Source organism: Verticillium alfalfae, genomic scaffold, assembly GCF_000150825.1.
Source record: "Verticillium alfalfae VaMs.102 supercont1.3 genomic scaffold, whole genome shotgun sequence".
Lineage (NCBI taxonomy): Eukaryota > Fungi > Ascomycota > Sordariomycetes > Glomerellales > Plectosphaerellaceae > Verticillium > Verticillium alfalfae.
The window spans coordinates 2,597,291-2,614,730 of NW_003315036.1; the positions used below are offsets into that span (position 1 = coordinate 2,597,291).

General features: G+C 55.8%; 8 protein-coding genes across 8 annotated transcripts in view; 3 read left to right on the forward strand and 5 right to left on the reverse strand.

The window, feature by feature from the left end:
• Positions 1–1,327, reverse strand: part of VDBG_03323 (alpha-xylosidase) — a gene marked incomplete at both ends in the record, with an annotated part of 2,514 nt that extends 1,187 nt beyond the window's left edge. Inside the window, 2 exons of the mRNA XM_003007138.1 lie at positions 37–799; positions 1,079–1,327. Of these exons, the coding sequence (XP_003007184.1) occupies positions 37–799; positions 1,079–1,327 (1,012 nt within the window). The remainder of the gene's footprint in view (positions 1–36; positions 800–1,078) is intronic.
• A 251-nt stretch (positions 1,328–1,578) lies between these two features.
• On the forward strand, positions 1,579–2,401 carry VDBG_03324 (predicted protein; the record flags this gene model as incomplete). Its single annotated transcript, XM_003007139.1, has 1 exon — positions 1,579–2,401. One exon carries the CDS (start codon positions 1,949–1,951, stop codon positions 2,399–2,401), a length of 453 nt encoding a protein of 150 aa, XP_003007185.1.
• Positions 2,402–3,687: 1,286 nt separating this feature from the next.
• On the reverse strand, positions 3,688–4,620 carry VDBG_03325 (dihydrodipicolinate synthase; the record flags this gene model as incomplete). Its single annotated transcript, XM_003007140.1, has 1 exon — positions 3,688–4,620. The coding sequence occupies one exon, from the start codon at positions 4,618–4,620 to the stop codon at positions 3,688–3,690; it is 933 nt and encodes a 310-aa protein (XP_003007186.1).
• Positions 4,621–5,175: 555 nt separating this feature from the next.
• VDBG_03326 (aspartate aminotransferase) lies at positions 5,176–6,505 on the forward strand (the record flags this gene model as incomplete). The annotated part of the gene is made up of 3 exons (XM_003007141.1): positions 5,176–5,469; positions 5,526–6,330; positions 6,393–6,505. 3 exons carry the CDS (start codon positions 5,176–5,178, stop codon positions 6,503–6,505), a joined length of 1,212 nt encoding a protein of 403 aa, XP_003007187.1.
• An 850-nt stretch (positions 6,506–7,355) lies between these two features.
• On the reverse strand, positions 7,356–7,907 carry VDBG_03327 (predicted protein; the record flags this gene model as incomplete). Its single annotated transcript, XM_003007142.1, has 2 exons — positions 7,356–7,782; positions 7,840–7,907. 2 exons carry the CDS (start codon positions 7,905–7,907, stop codon positions 7,356–7,358), a joined length of 495 nt encoding a protein of 164 aa, XP_003007188.1.
• A 1,206-nt stretch (positions 7,908–9,113) lies between these two features.
• Positions 9,114–10,724, reverse strand: VDBG_03328 (feruloyl esterase B; the record flags this gene model as incomplete). Its single annotated transcript, XM_003007143.1, has 1 exon — positions 9,114–10,724. One exon carries the CDS (start codon positions 10,659–10,661, stop codon positions 9,186–9,188), a length of 1,476 nt encoding a protein of 491 aa, XP_003007189.1.
• A 395-nt stretch (positions 10,725–11,119) lies between these two features.
• Positions 11,120–12,419, reverse strand: VDBG_03329 (integral membrane protein; the record flags this gene model as incomplete). Its single annotated transcript, XM_003007144.1, has 3 exons — positions 11,120–11,621; positions 11,695–12,173; positions 12,243–12,419. The coding sequence occupies 3 exons, from the start codon at positions 12,417–12,419 to the stop codon at positions 11,120–11,122; spliced, it is 1,158 nt and encodes a 385-aa protein (XP_003007190.1).
• A 1,965-nt stretch (positions 12,420–14,384) lies between these two features.
• Positions 14,385–16,048, forward strand: VDBG_03330 (carboxylesterase; the record flags this gene model as incomplete). Its single annotated transcript, XM_003007145.1, has 2 exons — positions 14,385–14,847; positions 15,249–16,048. 2 exons carry the CDS (start codon positions 14,385–14,387, stop codon positions 16,046–16,048), a joined length of 1,263 nt encoding a protein of 420 aa, XP_003007191.1.
• Between the last annotated feature and the right edge of the window lie 1,392 nt (positions 16,049–17,440).

The following is a 17,440-nucleotide window of genomic DNA, read 5'->3' on the forward strand; positions in this document are numbered from 1 at the left end:
GTCAATGGGGAGCTCGCGGCGGCGGTACTCGCGGACCACGGAGAGGAAGCTCCTCCTGGGTCTGATAGCGGAGCTTGCACTGCCAAAATCCCAGCATGAATTCGGGTGCTAATGGGACCTTTCCCGTCGCGTCAGCGTAGGCCTCGACGATGGCGGCGGGCGTGTCACCGGCGACGATCCAGTAGTCTAGCGTCGTCGTGGATCGCGCGTCAAAGGACATGATGTTGCGGCCGAGAAACGCTCTGCCAATGGACGGGTTATTCCAAAGCAGGCCGTAGCCGAGGGAGCTCAAGGCAAAAGGCACAGAGGCCTGCGAGTTGCGGTGGGCGAGCTCGAGGTCATGGCCCTTGAGGTCGAGAAACGGCTGTTGGTACTGGCCCATGCCGAAAAGCTTCTCGTCTGGATCGACGGATTCAAAACGAGCAGTCAGGTGGTAGCTGTCGCTGTTGGCGAGGGGCTTGAACTCGCGCGCCTCGACATTGAGGGCGCTGCACTTGGGGTCGCGGACATCTTTGCGGGCGCGGGTGTATTCCTCAAGCAGCAGATCGCCCTTTGCATTATGTACAGTAATTTTGCCTGCCTTGGTGATGGAGGCTTTGACGTTGCCATTCTCGAGCGTGCCACCGCTCTGCTCGTCAATGGTAATCTTGGGCGTCGTTGCGGCCGGCTTCAGCAGGGCCCAATCCTCGTCGGGCATCTCCCGAGCGCGGGTCGAGCGGATGCGCAGGGCGTTGGCACCCCATGGCTGGATCCAGAGCGTCTCGGCATCGAACGTGAAGACGAGCTTGTCGTCGATTGCCTGGAGCATGTTGATGTCGTGTGGTAATGCGATGATGGTGTTGATGATGATGATGATGATGATGATGATGGCGATCAATGCTCTTGCTCAGGTTCCTGGTCGAGCAGTTCCTGGTCGAGGAGCGGTTGAGGAGGAAGGAGAGGCTATCGTGGTCTCGTCGAGGACTCGAAGGAACCCCTTTATGTTCCGGAACCCATCATGTTCCCTCCGTCTGCATCCAGTCGCCATATCGTGAAGCACGCCTGCGGTTTAGGGGAGCTGTCAATGGCGCGGGAATACCGGCTGGGGCATATGGTAGTTGAAGGAATCTCGAACAGGTGATGCCTCGCACGTCGGCCTCACCAATGGGCGTTGTGGAAAGCCGCTGGCAAGCTTCAGGGGGGTTTCGGCGAGAAAAAGCCCATGTACAGCGGGTTCAGCGCTAGAACTGCGGGGTAGACTGCTGAAAGGCACTCCACTCAGCCGCTGGCGCCCGGCTCCAGGGGTTGCCCATGTCTGCCGTGCATCCAGGGGCCCGTTTGCCAGCATTTTGGACCTCCCTTTGGAAGTCCTAGTGAGGTGCGTGCTTGGGATGCTCAACCTCGTTCGTCACTGCCGCCGTGGGCGAAGCCAGAAGAGTATGCTCCTTATCATGAATTGGTTGTTTGTTCTTGCAAGTTGCCGCTCGCTCCAGTCACATGCCGATTGGTCGATATTGGGTTAGGTACCTAAGGTACTCAAGATACCTTCTGTATGCGTGCCCCAAAGGGTTCGGAGGGGAAGCTGGAGCACCAACCTGCAGCAGTCAGCCGCCACACCTCCGGCCAGCCAGCCAGCCTCTGTTCAGCATCGTTGCTCAACAGCACTAGTCGCAGCAATCTTGGCAATATCTACGAATCCTTTTGCACGTTGCCGTGTTGCTGACTCAGGGCGGGGTGTCCGTGGCTCGTTCTCGTAAGGCCTATTCAGCTGGATCTTACATGCCTCAACACCCTCGCCCATGTGAATCGCAGGTGAGCTAGGTGCCATCATGTGTCAAAACATCTGTCTGTCTGGTGAAGTACAAGAGCATGGTGGACAGCCCAGCAAAAGAAGCAGCAGAGAGCAAAGTGCAGGAAAACAGAGCCCAGCCTTACTCCTCTTCTTCCGTCCACCTTGTAGGGCATCACCATGTCTGCTCCAGACCACATCGCCATCTCCCTGGCATCGCTTCCCGAGAGGGACACGATGTTCACCCTGACAACACGCTCCATTACCTTCCTCTCGATCAACAACCCACAAGTCCGCCTCAAGGCCATCGAGGCAATCTTCGCCCCCGACGCTGTCTGGTTTGACTCGGATGGCAGTGCGCACCACGGACACGACGGCGTGCTTGCGCACTCGACCATCGTGATGAACCAGCAGGATGGCACCGTCCACAGCCCCGCCGAAGACATCAAGGTCTGCCAGAACATGGCTACGTCGCGCTGGAGGGTCGTGCCAGAAGGGACTGAGGGGGACCCCAGGCAGGCGCCGTCTCAACTGGGTGGCAATGTCATTGTTGCGGAGGGCGCCAGGATCAAGGTCTTGTGGTCGTATCTCGACAATTTCCAGCCACCGCTGAGGCCGTCGCCTGAAGGCTAGTTGTGTGATGCTGCATGTACGGACGAGATTGACAGTCGAGTGTTGCATGCATCGGGCAATCATTTGCCAGTCTGTATAGGCAATAAATTGTACAACATTCTGGCGATAAATTGGCGTTCATTATTCCAATCTCATAGGAGATTATATTGATATCACTACCCATAGCCACGATGCTTTCTCGAATCGGGAGTCGTCGGAACACAATCAACTTGGAGACGGCGAACTCTGTAGAGATGTCGGGCAGTGAATGGCAAGCTCTGGAGAGATGACTGTCAATGCAGCCCTCCGATGAGCCCAGTATTCTACCAGTCGGCCTGAGACCTATGACGAGTGTCGATCAGGGCCACTGCTGGCGCAATGTCGGCGAGGCAGGAGTAAACGCCCCTCCACCAATGACAGACGCCAATGGGCCCGACATCGTCATCATGATGGGATGGCAGTGACGACAGTGAGCACCTGCCATTCGATAAGGGACCAGGGCAGCTGCCTTTATATCTCAGGCGCCATGGTAATTGACTCCTGCTTCGAATCTGGATTCTACATCATCCCTTCTGCTGCCAGTCTTCATCACAAAGTGTGTCTGCCTCGACAACGTACCTATCAACGAGCCTCAGTCTTCAGCTACACAACCAAATCAACAAACAACACCATATCTCATTCAAACACCAGCGCCGAGAAACATGAACAGATCCCTCCTTCGCCTGCGGCCCACGGCCATCCACCTGACGAAGCCTGCCGTAGCGAGCATCTTGCGGCCCTCGGCCTTTGCCCCTTCTCTTCAGCCTGTCACCCGGACAGCCACCTTTGCCGACGAGCCTCCGACGAAACATCTTGGCGGATCCGCCATTGACGACAGTCTCGCAGACAGCGACGCTCGCGGTCGAACAGGTGGCGGCGATGGCCTCGAAAGCTCCCAGAACGCGCCCAGGCCGCCCAAGGTTGACAGCGGCGCGCTGCCCCAGGGCAAGGACAAGGGCCTGACGAAGGAACAGCAAGAGGAAGTCGACCAGCACAACAAGGAGTTTGAGGCCACGCGAGAGGCAGCTGCTGCAGCACCAGAGCAGGACAAGGTCAGCAAGGACTTTTGGTCGTCTAACGAGGGCAAGTCAGTCAAGAAGTAGGATCAGCGCGGAGGACGCAGGAATGATAGAAGCATGAGCATGAATCCATTGTTTGATACCCCGAATGCTGTTTCTCACCCACTTCCGTCATCTTAGAAGGCGATGGTCTCTCATCACTGCCCACTACATCCGTCTCGTCTGTACAACTAACCAAGTGATGCAACTTCACAATTTATTCTCAAGGTCAACCACCTTTTGGATGGCATCGACACCCGCCGCAAACACGGCATCGGACACCGTCGGCAGCGGTGCCCTTGCTCGGGGGTTGCCATAGCCATACCACTTGCCGACCGCCGCCTTGACGCCCGAAATACCTCCCTTCTGCAGCGCCCAGTCCGCCACGGACAACAGCTTCTGAATCTCCTGCGCCTTGGCCAGTTCTCCGGCCTGATACAACCGCACGAGCTCGATGTGCAGCTTCGGCACCACGTTCGCCAGCGCCGAAATGGCCCCCTGGCCACCTACGACGAGCCCCGGCAGCAAGAAGTCGCCCTTGCCGACGAGCGGCGCAAACCGCGCGGCATCAAACTCGGCCGACAGCCGCTGCAGCTTGCCAATGTTGCCGCACGTCAGCTTGACGCCGACAATCTGTGGCGCTTCGCGCGCGAGCTCGCCAATGATATCCGAGTCGAGGTCGATGCCCGACCGCACGCCGGGGAAGTTGTACAGCACGATCGGCAGCGGCGACTGCGCGGCGACATCGAGAAAGTAGCTCTTGAGCACCGACTTGGTCATGGCGGCGGCCCAGTAGTTGGGCGGCAGCACGAGCGCGTGGTCAGCGCCTGCGGCGTGGGCCGCACGCAGCGCCTGCACCGTCTCGCGCACGCTGTTGGCGCTGCAGCCCGCCATGATGGTCGCCTTGGACCCCTTCTCCCTGATGAGCCGGCGCGCGACCTTGATGACCTCGACTTTTTCCTCCGGTAGCAGGTGCGTTGCCTCGCCGTTGCTGCCGTGGATCACGAGGCCTGTCACGCCCGCGTCGAGGAGGCGGGAGAGGTGCTGTTCTGTCGCGCCAAAGTCGATCGATTCGTCTTCTGCGAAGAAGGTGACGGCTGGTGTGTAGATGCCGAACGGCGGGGGGGTAAAGGTTTGCGCCATGGTGGCTCTCTGGTTGGAAGAACGAGGGCGGGAGACTGTCAGCGAGATAGAAAGGGATGAATGCGATGAGTATGTTACTGAAAGGATGCTGTCCGGTGCAATGAGTGAGTCTTGTAATGTTGAGCTGTTAGTCGTCACCGGAGCATCATGGGAGACGCCTCTTTATGAACGACGTGACCTGTCTCATCCGACGCAAGCAACCTACTGGTCTGACAGCTCGTCCACCGCCCCCGCCAGACCGGCTGCTCCTCCGATACTCTTGCCATGGCCGCACCATTACACAATCAGATACACGGCGATTGGCGCAATGCCGGTGACCATAAAGCCTTAGACGGGGCGTGCGGGGCAGACGCGGGTCCGACAATGATAGTGTCGGGATCGCTGCCGAAGGACCCTCCCAACTTCGGGTCTTGTTCCGAACGACCCCTCCACATCTGAGGCATAGGGTCACAAACCGATGTCCGACTGATCAAGCCTCGCCGCGTCACAATTTCTTGCTCCTGTGTGCCACCATCCTACACTCTTTGCAAACGAAGCCTTCAAACACGTCTCGAAATGACTGCGGCGCGGCAATCGGCCTTCCAGGCCGCCGAATATATCCCCCCCGATGCCATATTCGACGTAACGAGGCGATATCTCGCCGACACAGACGCCAACAAGATCAATCTTGGCCAAGGTACATACCGTGACGAGAACGGCCAGCCATGGATTCTTCCATCAGTCAAGTTGGCAAAGGAGAAAATCGGCAGTGTCGGTCATGAATACCTGCCCATCGCCGGGCTGAAATCTCTCCGAGACGAGGCGACAAAGCTCGTTTTCTCGGGTACAAAAGCCTTCAACGAAGACCGCGTGAGCAACCATATACAACCCAACACATTTGACCTTCCACTCACCGAATCACGCAGATCGCCTCCTGCCAGGCCCTTTCCGGCACCGGCGCCCTTCTCTTGGCAGGCCTGGCCCTCAAGCGCAGCAGCGGCATCAAAAACATCTACATCACCGAGCCGACCTGGTCCAACCACGACCTGCTTTTTGCCTCCCAGGGCTTTCAGGTCAAGAAGCTGCCCTACTACAAGGACGGCGCTTTCGACTTTGACGCCTACATCGCCGCCCTGAAAGCCGCCGAGCCATCCTCGGCCGTCATCCTGCACGCCTGCGCCCACAACCCCACGGGCTGCGACCCGTCAGCCGAGCAGTGGAAGGCGATCGCCGACGTACTCATCGAGCGCGGCGTCTTCCCCGTGTTTGATGCCGCGTACCTCGGCTTCAACTCTGGCTCCGTCGACAAGGACGCGTGGGCGATTCGGTACTTCGTCGAGGACCTGGGCCTCGAGGCTGCCGTCTGCCTCTCCTTTGCGAAGAACATGGGTCTCTACGGCGAGCGTGTCGGTCTCGTTTCGTTCGTGTTGCGTGACTCGGAGGTGGCGCGTGCCGTGGCGTCGATCCTCGAGAACGTCCAGCGCGCGACGGTGTCCAATCCGCCAGTCTACGGCGCGAGAATCGCCGCGACGGTCCTCGAGACGCCGGAGATCAGAGAACAGTGGGCCAAAGACCTTGTTACCATGTCTGACAGGATACGGACGATGCGGCAGGCGCTTTTCGATGAGCTGGTGAGGCTCCAGACGCCTGGTGACTGGTCCCATTTGGTCAAGCAGAGTGGCATGTTTGGATACATTGGCATCAGCCGAGCTCAAGTGCAGCTTCTTGAAGGTGAGATTTCAGCATGGTCTATATGTCCTGCATGCCGCTGAAACTGGACTGACCTGTGCCAGACGAGTTTCATGTGTACATGGCGGACACGTCTCGAATCTCCATTGCAGGCCTGAATGATGCCAATGTTAATCGGTTTGCAAGTGCGTTGAATCAAATAGTCAGAAGGTCATAGGTGCATTCATACGTTAAAATCTGCCAAGCACAGTTGAGCTTTCTCAGCTCAGTGTAGCCAGCTTACAAGATCGGAGTCTGTCAAGAATTTCGGCCATTAATTAGATCAAGGATGTGGTCTTTGCAAGGAAAAAAAAGAAATCACAAGGATTTCTCCTTTGCCGAGTGCCGGCTTCGATCCAACAACCCCTCCACGCGCTTTAAGGCCTGCGCGCCCTCGCAACTAGAGGCATGCGATTCTCGGGTACTTATTTAGGTTGACCTCTAGGACCACTACACCATGCGTCACGCTGTAGGGGTCCTTGTTGGGAAAGAGGTAGTTACTGGGGCCTATAGGCTTCAGAACGCGGTTGCCTGGTGGCGAGGCGGCCGGCCAGTGAATGACACAGTTGCCGGATGGTGTGGTTCAGGTCATGTAGATTACCATCTCTGAGGTACTGTCCTGAATTGTTGTCATCCGCTCGAAGCTTCCTTGATGATTGCAGAAAAATAACCAAACTTAGAACAATTGGGAGCGCCGATCACCGTTCAAGGCCATGAACTGAGTTCCATCATACTATGTTGATGTTATGATTCCACCGTTCCCAGCAAACAAAACAGTAAAACATTCCTGTATTCCTGCGTCACTAGGAAAATAACTTGGAAATGTAATATCATCGGACTTTCCAGTGACAACTATGGTCAGATACAAATTTCCAAGTTGAACGAGCGTAGCTAAAAGTACAGGCCTCATATGTCCAAATGATTTATGTTGTCGACCCGACGTTGTAGTCAGAAGCCCCTATTGCATGGCTTCCAATTTTGAAACCCCAAATTCTCCTCCAAGTGCTTTGACAATCGCGAAATTCTCCTTAAGGGGTCCTGAAGTTACAGGTCCTCCAGTAGCCAGCATTGAGGCCATCCATACCGGTGCGGTTGTCATCACACCAAGAGTCGATCCGCTCGCCGTTCCAGTAGACGGAAGTCTCTCCGACGTTGTGAATGCCGATCCATCCGTTCTTAAACTCAACCTCGTCACCTTCGTACTTGCCGGCCGTGATGTGGAAAAGCTTCGAGAAGCCGGGGCTGCGAGGAACCCACTCATCGCTTCCGATCATGTTACAGTTGGAGTCGAACATGATGACCATCCGGTCGGAAGCGCCGTTCCCAAGGTTGCTGCCAGACCATTCCACGGTGACGCCGCCCGCTGCGACGACACCCCACTCATCGGGGGCCGGGCGGTAGCCTTCACAGGCGGCAACGAAGTCAACTGGGTGGCTTTGGCGCGACGTAATGGCCCTGAAGTTTTGTATTGGTAAGTGAATATCGAAAGAAATACCCGGCGAGGCGTCTTACTTAGAGGGGAGAGCATAGGCAGTGGCCACCGTGGCGAAGGTTGCAAGGGCGTGAGTCAGGGTAACCATTTTGAAGTGTATCTTGAAGTTTGAGGTTTGCTTTTCTATCGAGTTTGGACGTCTTTTAATGTATGAATCAGGCTCTGGGATGGAATACTGTGTGATGAGATGAGATGCAGAATGAAGATGATGGAGAACTGGTCGGCGCTGGCAACCCTATTTATACACGCTCATGATCTCCTTTAAAGGCCGACCGTTAATCCTTTCTGTCACTATTTGCACAGTCAACAACGAATTTGAACTGTCGTTACCTGTTATCACGTGTGGTTTACCTAGATTTGGTGCAGGAACTCTTGGCTCTCACGGATGGACCGAGATCTGCAGCCAAAACAGTCAAGCCAAGCACGAGAGACGTCTGCCCAGCTTCCTTCTCATGCTTTTGACCCACATTTTAATGCGTTCTGCCTTGTGCGTAAGACTGTATTTTCTTTTGACTTGGGCCTGGGAAAATTGTCGTCCGCGTTGTCAACTTCGCACGTCATTTACCTCTACCCGTTGGACAGGGTCAGCCCGTGGGCATGCTTCTATGGGGAGCCAAGCTTCCTTGAAGCCCTATGCCACTCTATTTCTCATTGAACGTTGGCCAAGCTTCCTAACTATCCTTCGCCTCTTGGTAGATTCCGCACCTTTCAATGCAAGACGTATCAAGACCCGCGGTTAGCGAGGACTGTGGGCACAGGGACTAAACATAGGACTTACCAAACTCGAGCTTCACTTTCGAACACTTTGCAGCCATCAAATGATATCACCATGTCCACATTTAGAGCAGAAGGATCAAATATCAGAGCTCTTTTGGTCTGCTACGTCCGAATTGCCGCCTGTCCGACAAACTTGGAGTCTCGGCGTAGGTTCTAGCTGTCATGGCAAAGCCGACTAGTGCCCCAGATAATCCTAGCGATCGTGACGTCCGGCTGCAGTAAAGTATGAGCTAAATTGGTACATATCATTCAACAGCAGCTCATGTCCATCTCGGCGATGGCTAGTGTTAGAAAGTTAAACAGACCGTGTCCTGCGTTATACTGCTCCTCGGCTTGAACTTCGACAAAGGGCTTCTGCAGGTTTAGATAGCTTGTATAGGCACTAAGCAGCTATGATCGCGGACGACCGGATTTCCACTTCGGGCATTCATTAGCAGCCCCCGCACGGCCCGCTTGGTCAATCCTTCGGAACCGGGAACTGGACCCCGTCTTGTCCGGCTGCTCCCGCAGTACAGTCATCAAATGATATCGGCATCTAAATTTACGCTTTGTCTGTCAAACGATCCTGGGGTCTTCTGGGCTCTCAGCTTCATTCACAACTCCAATTCTCGGCATCATCGATGTCTCCGTTCCCAGTGAACTTTATGTTCTTCGGAAAGAGGCACAGATTCCGACCTTGACCATTGCTCCCCTTGGCAATCAACATCTCCGGTGCCTTGCCGTGTTCGACCCAATCGATCAACTGGGCCATTTCTTCGCTAGGGACCGCGCCGCTTCCTCCATCACAGTGCTCTACACCTGGAGCCATGAACAGCCGAAAGAAGTCGTCTACGGCTCCTGCGCCACCCATTCTGTCCTGAACCCGTAGTCTGTAGTCGATGGTCCCATTGGCAAAGATGGACTCATCGCTCCATCCGTGCCATGACAACAACTTGCCTCCAGCGTCGCGAAAGCCACTCAGGTCTGGGTCGTCCGTTCCAATGATGTCTTGAAACAGGTCATTCGACAGAGCCAGCAGCGCGTGTGCATCGCTCGGTGCAATAGTCCTTAGGTCGAAGGAGCTGTTACGCATAATGAAGTCGCGCACCCAGGTACTGCTGATGGACGCTGGTGAAGTCTGTGCCAACGTCCTAAAGCTGGTGCCCGGTGCGATGCCATGAAATGCCCTGGTGCCATTTGGGAAGACTGGTCCAGTCGTTATGTTGCGCCACATGGCGACGTGTTTCTCGGTTATCTTTGTGGGACTGGAGTTGCCTGTACAGTCAATTTGCTCTCCGACAAGGCTCTCCGGATCAAAAATATACAGGCACTCGCTTGGGTCGCTAAGGACTCCATCGTCAGCACCGTCAAGTCTATCGCAAGCTTTGATCGAAGCATTCCCGAAACTTTCCCACACGCAAGGCGGCGCAAACTCCCCAGCAGCTGCTTGGACGAAGAACGGGTATAGCTGCGCAATGCGGAGACTTGCATAGTTGATCGCTGGTGCACTAGCAAGAATGCCGTCGTAGTCATTCGGATATCGCTGTGCTTCCATGTAGCCCTGTCTGCCGCCGGTAGAACAACCGCTCCAATACGCGTGCCTCACAGGCGTGCTGTAGAATTGTTCGGCCAAAGCTTTCCCAACGAGTGTCATCTCGTGAACGGATAAGAAGGCAAAGTTCCGGATGAGTTGCTCATCATCTGCCCAGAGAGACCCGTCGGATGCATTGGCAGGAAGGCCGGCATCAGTCGCACCGCTCACGGAACCCCTCGCCGCAGCCGTGGCAATCTCGTTGTCGAATTGCCCTGCTATCAGACCGCTGCCTCCGTTGCCTTGATAACGGCCTGTCCAGCCCTTCAGCGGTAGGTAGTGCTGGATCCTGACTCGATCGTCGGCGCCAAGGTGTGTTAGGAAGACGTTGACCTCGCAGATCTCTGAAATGTTGCTCCGAATGGTGCGTGCGTTGAATTCGACCACCGTGGCATTTTCGACATGGGGGGCGACCAGAGATTCACAGGTGGTATTCGATGCTGACGCAACCTCAAAAGCGAGCGCTATCATTAACGGGACGTGGAAAAGTCCCATGTTGAAGTGCTCAACAAATGTAGACAGCAACAAAGTTGAGCTGGCAATTCGGCCGCAAGGTATAGGATGTAAGGCCACGGACTCGTTCACCACAACACACTACCTCCTTATAAAAGGACTTTAAGCCTCCAGAAGAGAGGCCGAAAACCCGGCAGCCTAGACTCTTCCTGACGACTCGAGAACGCACCAAGTGACCGATTGACCGAGAATTCATTATCAGATGACCCTCTCCTGAACAACGGAGGTTGATCCGACATGGCACATTCCTGTAGGGCTCTTTCTGACGTGAGCCAAGCAAGGAAACCATCCTCCTGGAATGCAGCCGGCACTTATCTAGCGGGACTTGATGGACCAAGCACGATTGATCACATTTTCAGCACCTATTCGAGGTATGAGCTTTCGAAATCATTCAGTCTCACGACAGCCCTTCATCCAATGCTGTAATATTTTAATGACCGTCATGCCATGCGAGGGTCCTCGTGATATGAAGTCCTCACCATTTCCACCCTCTTCAGTACGCCTCCCTCCTGGCACTTGACCTTGATATCCAGATCACTATCGCTGCCGCCTAGCGACCCATGCACAATGCACTGCTCGTCACTCGTCCTTCCATCCAAAGTTTCCTTGCCCGCGCTAATGGACACTTGCTGCTGATTTCGCACACCGGCGCGCCAGAATCCGGGATTTTGATCCTGGCGGCTGACATTGGAGAGGTTGTAACCCTTCTGGCCGCTTGGCGCGTCGGCCATGTAGTATGTGTTCTTGCGGGTCGAACCGAATACGCGGGGGAAGAGCTTGGCCAACGGCTGCTTGAGGACAGGCAAACAGGCGCTGATGATGCCGAGATTCGCCTCGACGAGGGTCCACATGCCGCGCTCGATAAAGTTCCATGTAATGTCCTCTTTGTTCTTCAGCGAATTCTGCACGGAAGTCGTCCGGAGGATCGAGGTGACGGTAACACTAAGACACTGTCAGCAAGGCTTGGGGACCCATAGAGAGACTCGTCTGGTCAGAAGGAGCAGCAATGACTTACAAGCCTCCCAGCATGAAGATGCCGCACAACAGCAGCTTGTCGCGCTTGCCAAGCTGCAGAGCCAGGATGGATGGGATGGGCAGAGCGAGCACCATAACGTCGGTCAGGATGTTCATGACGGCGTATGCGATCCAGAACTTGTTCGAGTCGATGCACTTCGCCTCGATGGCCTTGTTCCAGGCGCCCGCTATGGGGACGCATTGCCAGATGGTGGCGCCAACGCCGCCGATGCTCCAGGCGACAACGATGCCCATGACGACAAAGGCTGCGATCCGGAAGCTCTGCGTGACGAAGATGCGTAGATAGAGCAGGATCGCGGCAACCTTGTTGAGGCAGACGGTCACCTTGTAGGGCGTCTGGGCGATGAAGAAGAGTTTCAGGGCGTAGCGCAGCTGGGGTTTGGGCAGGTCGAGCTTGTGCATGCCGTAGCCGTTTTCAATGGCAAGCTGCATGGCGACGGAGACAATGATGGACGAGGCCTACGTGGTCAAAAGTCAATAGAGGCTCTTCGGCGGGAACACGATAGTCATGTTGGTGGCTGTACTGACCAAGGACACGACAACTGCAAGATCGTCCCATCCCAGTTTGAAAAAGTAGTAGCGCGTCGTGCATCGGGCGATCACGAACAGGCCAGCCGATATGATCATGACGAGTGATGTGATGTACAGCTTCCAGCCCTGGTTAGGGAGGCCGTCGTCGGGGAATCCCATACCGTAGGGCCCCATGGCGAAGGTAAGCTCAGACCAAGCAAAATGTTTGAGGTAACGTAGGAGCAAGACGAAGACTTAGAGATTAGCGAAACGGCTTTCACGTCGCAGACGTGCACCAACACTTAACAGGCGGTAAAAGGAACGACGGTCTGAGTCGGATGAACTCAACGGCAGTTGGTGTGGACCCCTGGTATATATCTTATGATTTGGGTCAGAAAGAACAGCCTCATGTCCCCCCCCCCTCATCAGCAACGCCCCTATGTACACTTTTGCCCTGCAGCAGCAATTCCTGCATTTCCCCGACGCTGTCGGAGCCCTTGCTTTCTTGGCCTTTCCAGATGGTGGAATCATTGCAGGGGCTTCGGAGGTCTGGCTGAATGTCACGCTAGAGAGCGAAGCTAAAGACCGTTTGGGGTATCTCCCGAGCGGCAGAAACATCCTCAAATCCCGCTGTGGCGGCTTTCTGATGCGCCCGGGTCATCCGGGGCGCGGGCTTCGACTTACCGACAGCGGCAGGCTAGAGGTGTCAGAAGGATACCACACCAGCTGATGTCTGGTCGACTCCTGTGGCGGTGGCACATGTTTCGACCTGAGGTGAACATCCGCATCTCTCTCGGGAGCAGATCTGCAATTGCTGTGCTACAGGGCTACCACTCCAACACGTGTGTAGGGTTGAGCTGGTGATCTTAGACAATGGGACGAACCGCCCCTGACTCGACGTGATGACGATTAAGTCGGCCCACGTTCTGCAGGGTCCTCCAGTGCCGACTCCTCGGGACTCACTGGTGACTGAACTTGATAAACTTTTTGGAAGCAAAGGCACATGGTGTTCGTTTTTGACGAGTCTTGCTCTACCTTCTTGGCATTGAGCTCGTACGGGCGACACGTCCTACTTCGTCGTGCCATTGCTACCCGACCCTCCTCCACTCGTACCAAGAGGCCGGGGTAGAGAGCACCGGTTGAAGAAGTGGCTTGAACCTTGGGGCCTTGCATGGAAGTTTTGGGTGAAGATCTACCGAATTGACGGAAGCGAAGCCTATCAAGTCTATGGGGCCGTGGGGGAATATCCTGCCGCGACTCGCGCGTTGCCTCAAGCCCCTGTCCCTGGATCGGGCGGTGCTCTCTGATTCTGCAGGCACAATCTCGCTTTTGGCCTTTTTTAATTCCGTCAGGTCCCTCGGCTCGATGATGAGAAAGTGAAGGATGCATACCAAACGAGGGGACGACATAGGTGGGGGTTAGCATTGATTGATGCTTGGGTTGGGGGCGGAAGCTTGTTGTGTGGAACTTGATCCGTGTCCCATCCAGCATTGACAGGCCCGAAAAATGCTTCTAGGGTGCTCAATGGCAGAAAAGGTGGTGCTTGGCATGCTTCGCCACATACAGCATGGGCCTTGGTCTTACGATACTGGCTTTCAACTTATACCTGAACAAGAAGGCGTCGTGTCTCTGCCGGGTTAGCGTATTGAAAAGAGTCTGTCTCGGCAAGGCCTAGAGTCAACGCCATGTGCCAGCTTGCAGAGCAGAATGTCTACTGTGCTACCTGTCTGTAAGCAGTGATCTCTACCTGTAAGCAGTGATCTTCAATGTGGCTTTCAAGGATATACGCTTACATGATGCCATGGGCCCAGTCCTAAGCCCCGTCATCAAGGACGTTTTGCCTCTTTCGATGCAATTTCCACCGGCCGGGGGGCGACACAACCACGCCATTCCCCTCCAACAGCAGAGTACGGCCAGTAAGAATCACCAACAGTTCGCATGCGAAGAACAAGGTTGTTGTGATTTGCAAAAACGGCGCCCCACCAATCAAGCCAGATATTAAATACATGGCCGAAGCGCACGACGCACACGGAGTTGACTTGCCAGAGCAGGATACCCGTTGCGCGTCTTCCCTCTGTCAACACCCCTCCACCGCCTAGACAAGGCCAGGTTGAGTGAGACGGCCAAAGTACCCAGTTCACAGCCCACATCTTGTCTATTATGGTTTCATTTTCCCCGGCACAGGCCCTCAGCGTGGCGCTGGCCTTCTGGGTCAGCTCGGTCGCCGGCAATGCTTGTAACCCTCAAGGCTACCTGACAGTGGCAACGACAAACGGACCTGTTACTGGCCACCTCGCCCCCAATGCTTCGTGTGTCATTGAATACCTGGGCGTGCCCTATGCGAAGCCTCCCGTGGGGGATCTGAGGTTTGCGCCGCCCCAGAAAATCAGCGCTCGCAAGGCGTATGAGGCTGCCAACTTTGGCTTCGACTGCCCGTTGTCCGCGTCGCCGACGCCAGACTTTCCCGGCTTCACGCCGCAAGCTCGTCGCATCGTCTCCTTTTTCGCCTCTGGTGAGGGCACGCCGCAGAGCGAGGACTGTCTGACGCTCAATGCCTGGGTGAAACCCACGCCACGGTCGACGATGGCAGCAAAGCTCGTCGTCGTCTTCTTCTACAGTGGACGTACTAGCCTATCTTCTTCTTTATTCTCCCTCCATCCCTGTTGGTAGCCCCTCATGTCTGACCAAGTCCTTAGGGGTTCGCCATTTGGCAACACCAACAGCCCCTTCTACACCGGGCAAAGTACTTTGCTGAAGGCTGAGGGCGTCATTGTCGTGACGGTTCAAACTACCGCCTGAACATTTTTTGGCTTTCCCCGGCATCCCCCGGCCCAGCCGCCAGAACCTTCGGGCTTCCGCGACCAGCGGGCAGCCGTCGAAAGGGATCCCTGACCAACATCAAACGCTTCGGTTGGCGATTCCCCCCAAGATTCACCATTACGGCCAGTTCTCAGGCCGGCGTTGGCTGTCGACACTGACAAACCCTCCGCGCCACCCATCGCCAACGCATCATCGCGCCTTCAGGCAACGCCTTCAGCTTCCCCGTCAACGCGCCCGGCGTTCCGCAGCGCAACTGGGAGACGGTCGTCAGCGCCGTGGGTTGCAGCTCGGCCGCCAATGTTCTCGCCTGCATGCGCGCTGCCGACTGGCAGGCCATCCGCACTGCTGCCGCCGCCGTGCGCCCGACCGCCAGCAGCAGTGTGCTCCGCTCGATCCCGCCCTTTTACCCGACGCCCGACGGCACTCTTGTCTTTGAGGACTACGTATCGCTGACGGCGGCCGGCGCCTTTGCCCGTCTGCCGGTGCTCCTCGGCAACACGGCCAACGAGGACGGCTACTACCGCATCCCGGCCTTCCGCGCCGGCACCGTCCCCACAGACGCCCAGGTGACGGCCTTCCTCCTCGAGTCCTTCACTTGCCCCGTCTCCCACCAGGCCGCCGCCCGCGCCGCCCGCGCCGTCCCCGCCTGGGCCTACCGCTACCTCGCCGACTGGGACAACACGCGCCTCTATCCGACGAGCGGCGCCTACCACGGCGTCGACCTGCACATGATCTTCGGCGCCTCCGCCGACACGAGCGGCCTCGCGACCACCGCCGACCAGGAGAAGCTGACGCGCGTCATGCAAAGCGGGTGGTTCGCCTTTGCCGATGATCCCTGGCGCGGCCTCAGCAGGCTCGGCTGGCCGACGTTTGACCGCCAGACCAAGTCGCTGCTGCTCCTGGGCGAGAACAACTCGCCCGTGCCGAGGCTCGTCAAGCCGTCCGAGTTTGACGCGCCGTGCTCGACCGTCACATTGGGCGCCCTAGGAACGCCTTCGTCGTAAAGGGGGTTGGGCTTGTGAATGGAAATGCTGCATCGCATATGGTCCAGTACTTATATAATGTATAACTGCAAAAACACCTCGGTTGAAATGACTTTTCTCGTTTGTCTGTGTCCTAGTGCTCATGCTTTACCTCATCACTCATCACTATATATCTGTGAAAAGTCAAACGTGAAAAGTCAAAGCCTCATAACCTTTCTCCCACCGACCAGAACACTAGGGGACTCTACAAAATCTCCGTGAGTTGCTGCTGACACTTACCAATGCCCAGTTGCTCCGGCATATCAGGCTCTTTGGACGCTGAGCCCGGCGGAGGATCTCCACGTCTCCTCGGAGACTCTTCTGGGCATGACAACAGGCACGGAAGAGACGAGTCGGGGCAGGCCAAGAGGGCACATGCGGCGAGTCTGATGAAATACTTTGATATCATAGCTTTCACGTCGTCTTGCTGATGGGTGCTTTTGCGCTGTATAATGACATGACGGTTTTCGACGCACTAGCCGTGGTGAGCTGTGTGCCTCTGTATTATTGGTGTTTTCAAACACGCCACAGTAGCGTTATTGACGGTTCTGTGGCACGCGTTCCATGTACACCCCTATCCTGAAGACTTTCCCGAAAATAGTCCCGGCCGGGAGTCGCCATACAGCCTTAAACCTGCAGGTCATCCGATGGGTCAAGATGCCAAGACGTTTCCTCCGGGGTAGGTATTTTTGCAGTGCAGGCCTCGAGGGATTCATGACCACGTGCGGCGAGCATCGGAGCTGGCATGTCAGGAGAGAATATGCGGGCCTACAGCCTGGCGTGAAGATGCCGACGCTGTGGTGACGCGTAAAAGTTGCGCGACATTGCCCTGGAATAGATGCAGCCAAGGACTTAGCTTGGGGGCCTGTGTGATATCGTAGTTGGAGGCCCGCTCGTTCGCTAGCTCGTAGCTTGAACTTCTGCCCTCGTCTAGTCTCTGGCCTGCCTTGCCAACCCGTACTCGTGTCCACGCATTGACGTATTTCGGCTTGAGCTTCGTATGCTGGAGTTTCAAACGCCCTGCAAGTGTCGATGGTCAGCAGAGAGGACATCAAATCAGGCTGTAAGAAAAGTCCTTTGCCAACTCTGATCAGGCGGTCAAGAAGCTATGTTTTATGACCCGTGCTAAGGTAAATGGAAAGAATTCTCCATCAATCGGCATGGAAATTTGGTTGCTGAATTTGGACACTCAAGTAGACGTCGAAGATAACGCTCTGCAAGTGCTGCCTTTCATACCTGCGCAGACATCGCTTCTCGGACCAGTCAGAGTTGCTTGCCACGCGATCTCGCAGTATTGCGTCCCTGGTCTTCCACAGGACCGCAAGGCCTCGTCAGTCTCGGACACATTTCACTCAAAGCATGCGCGAGGAAGAT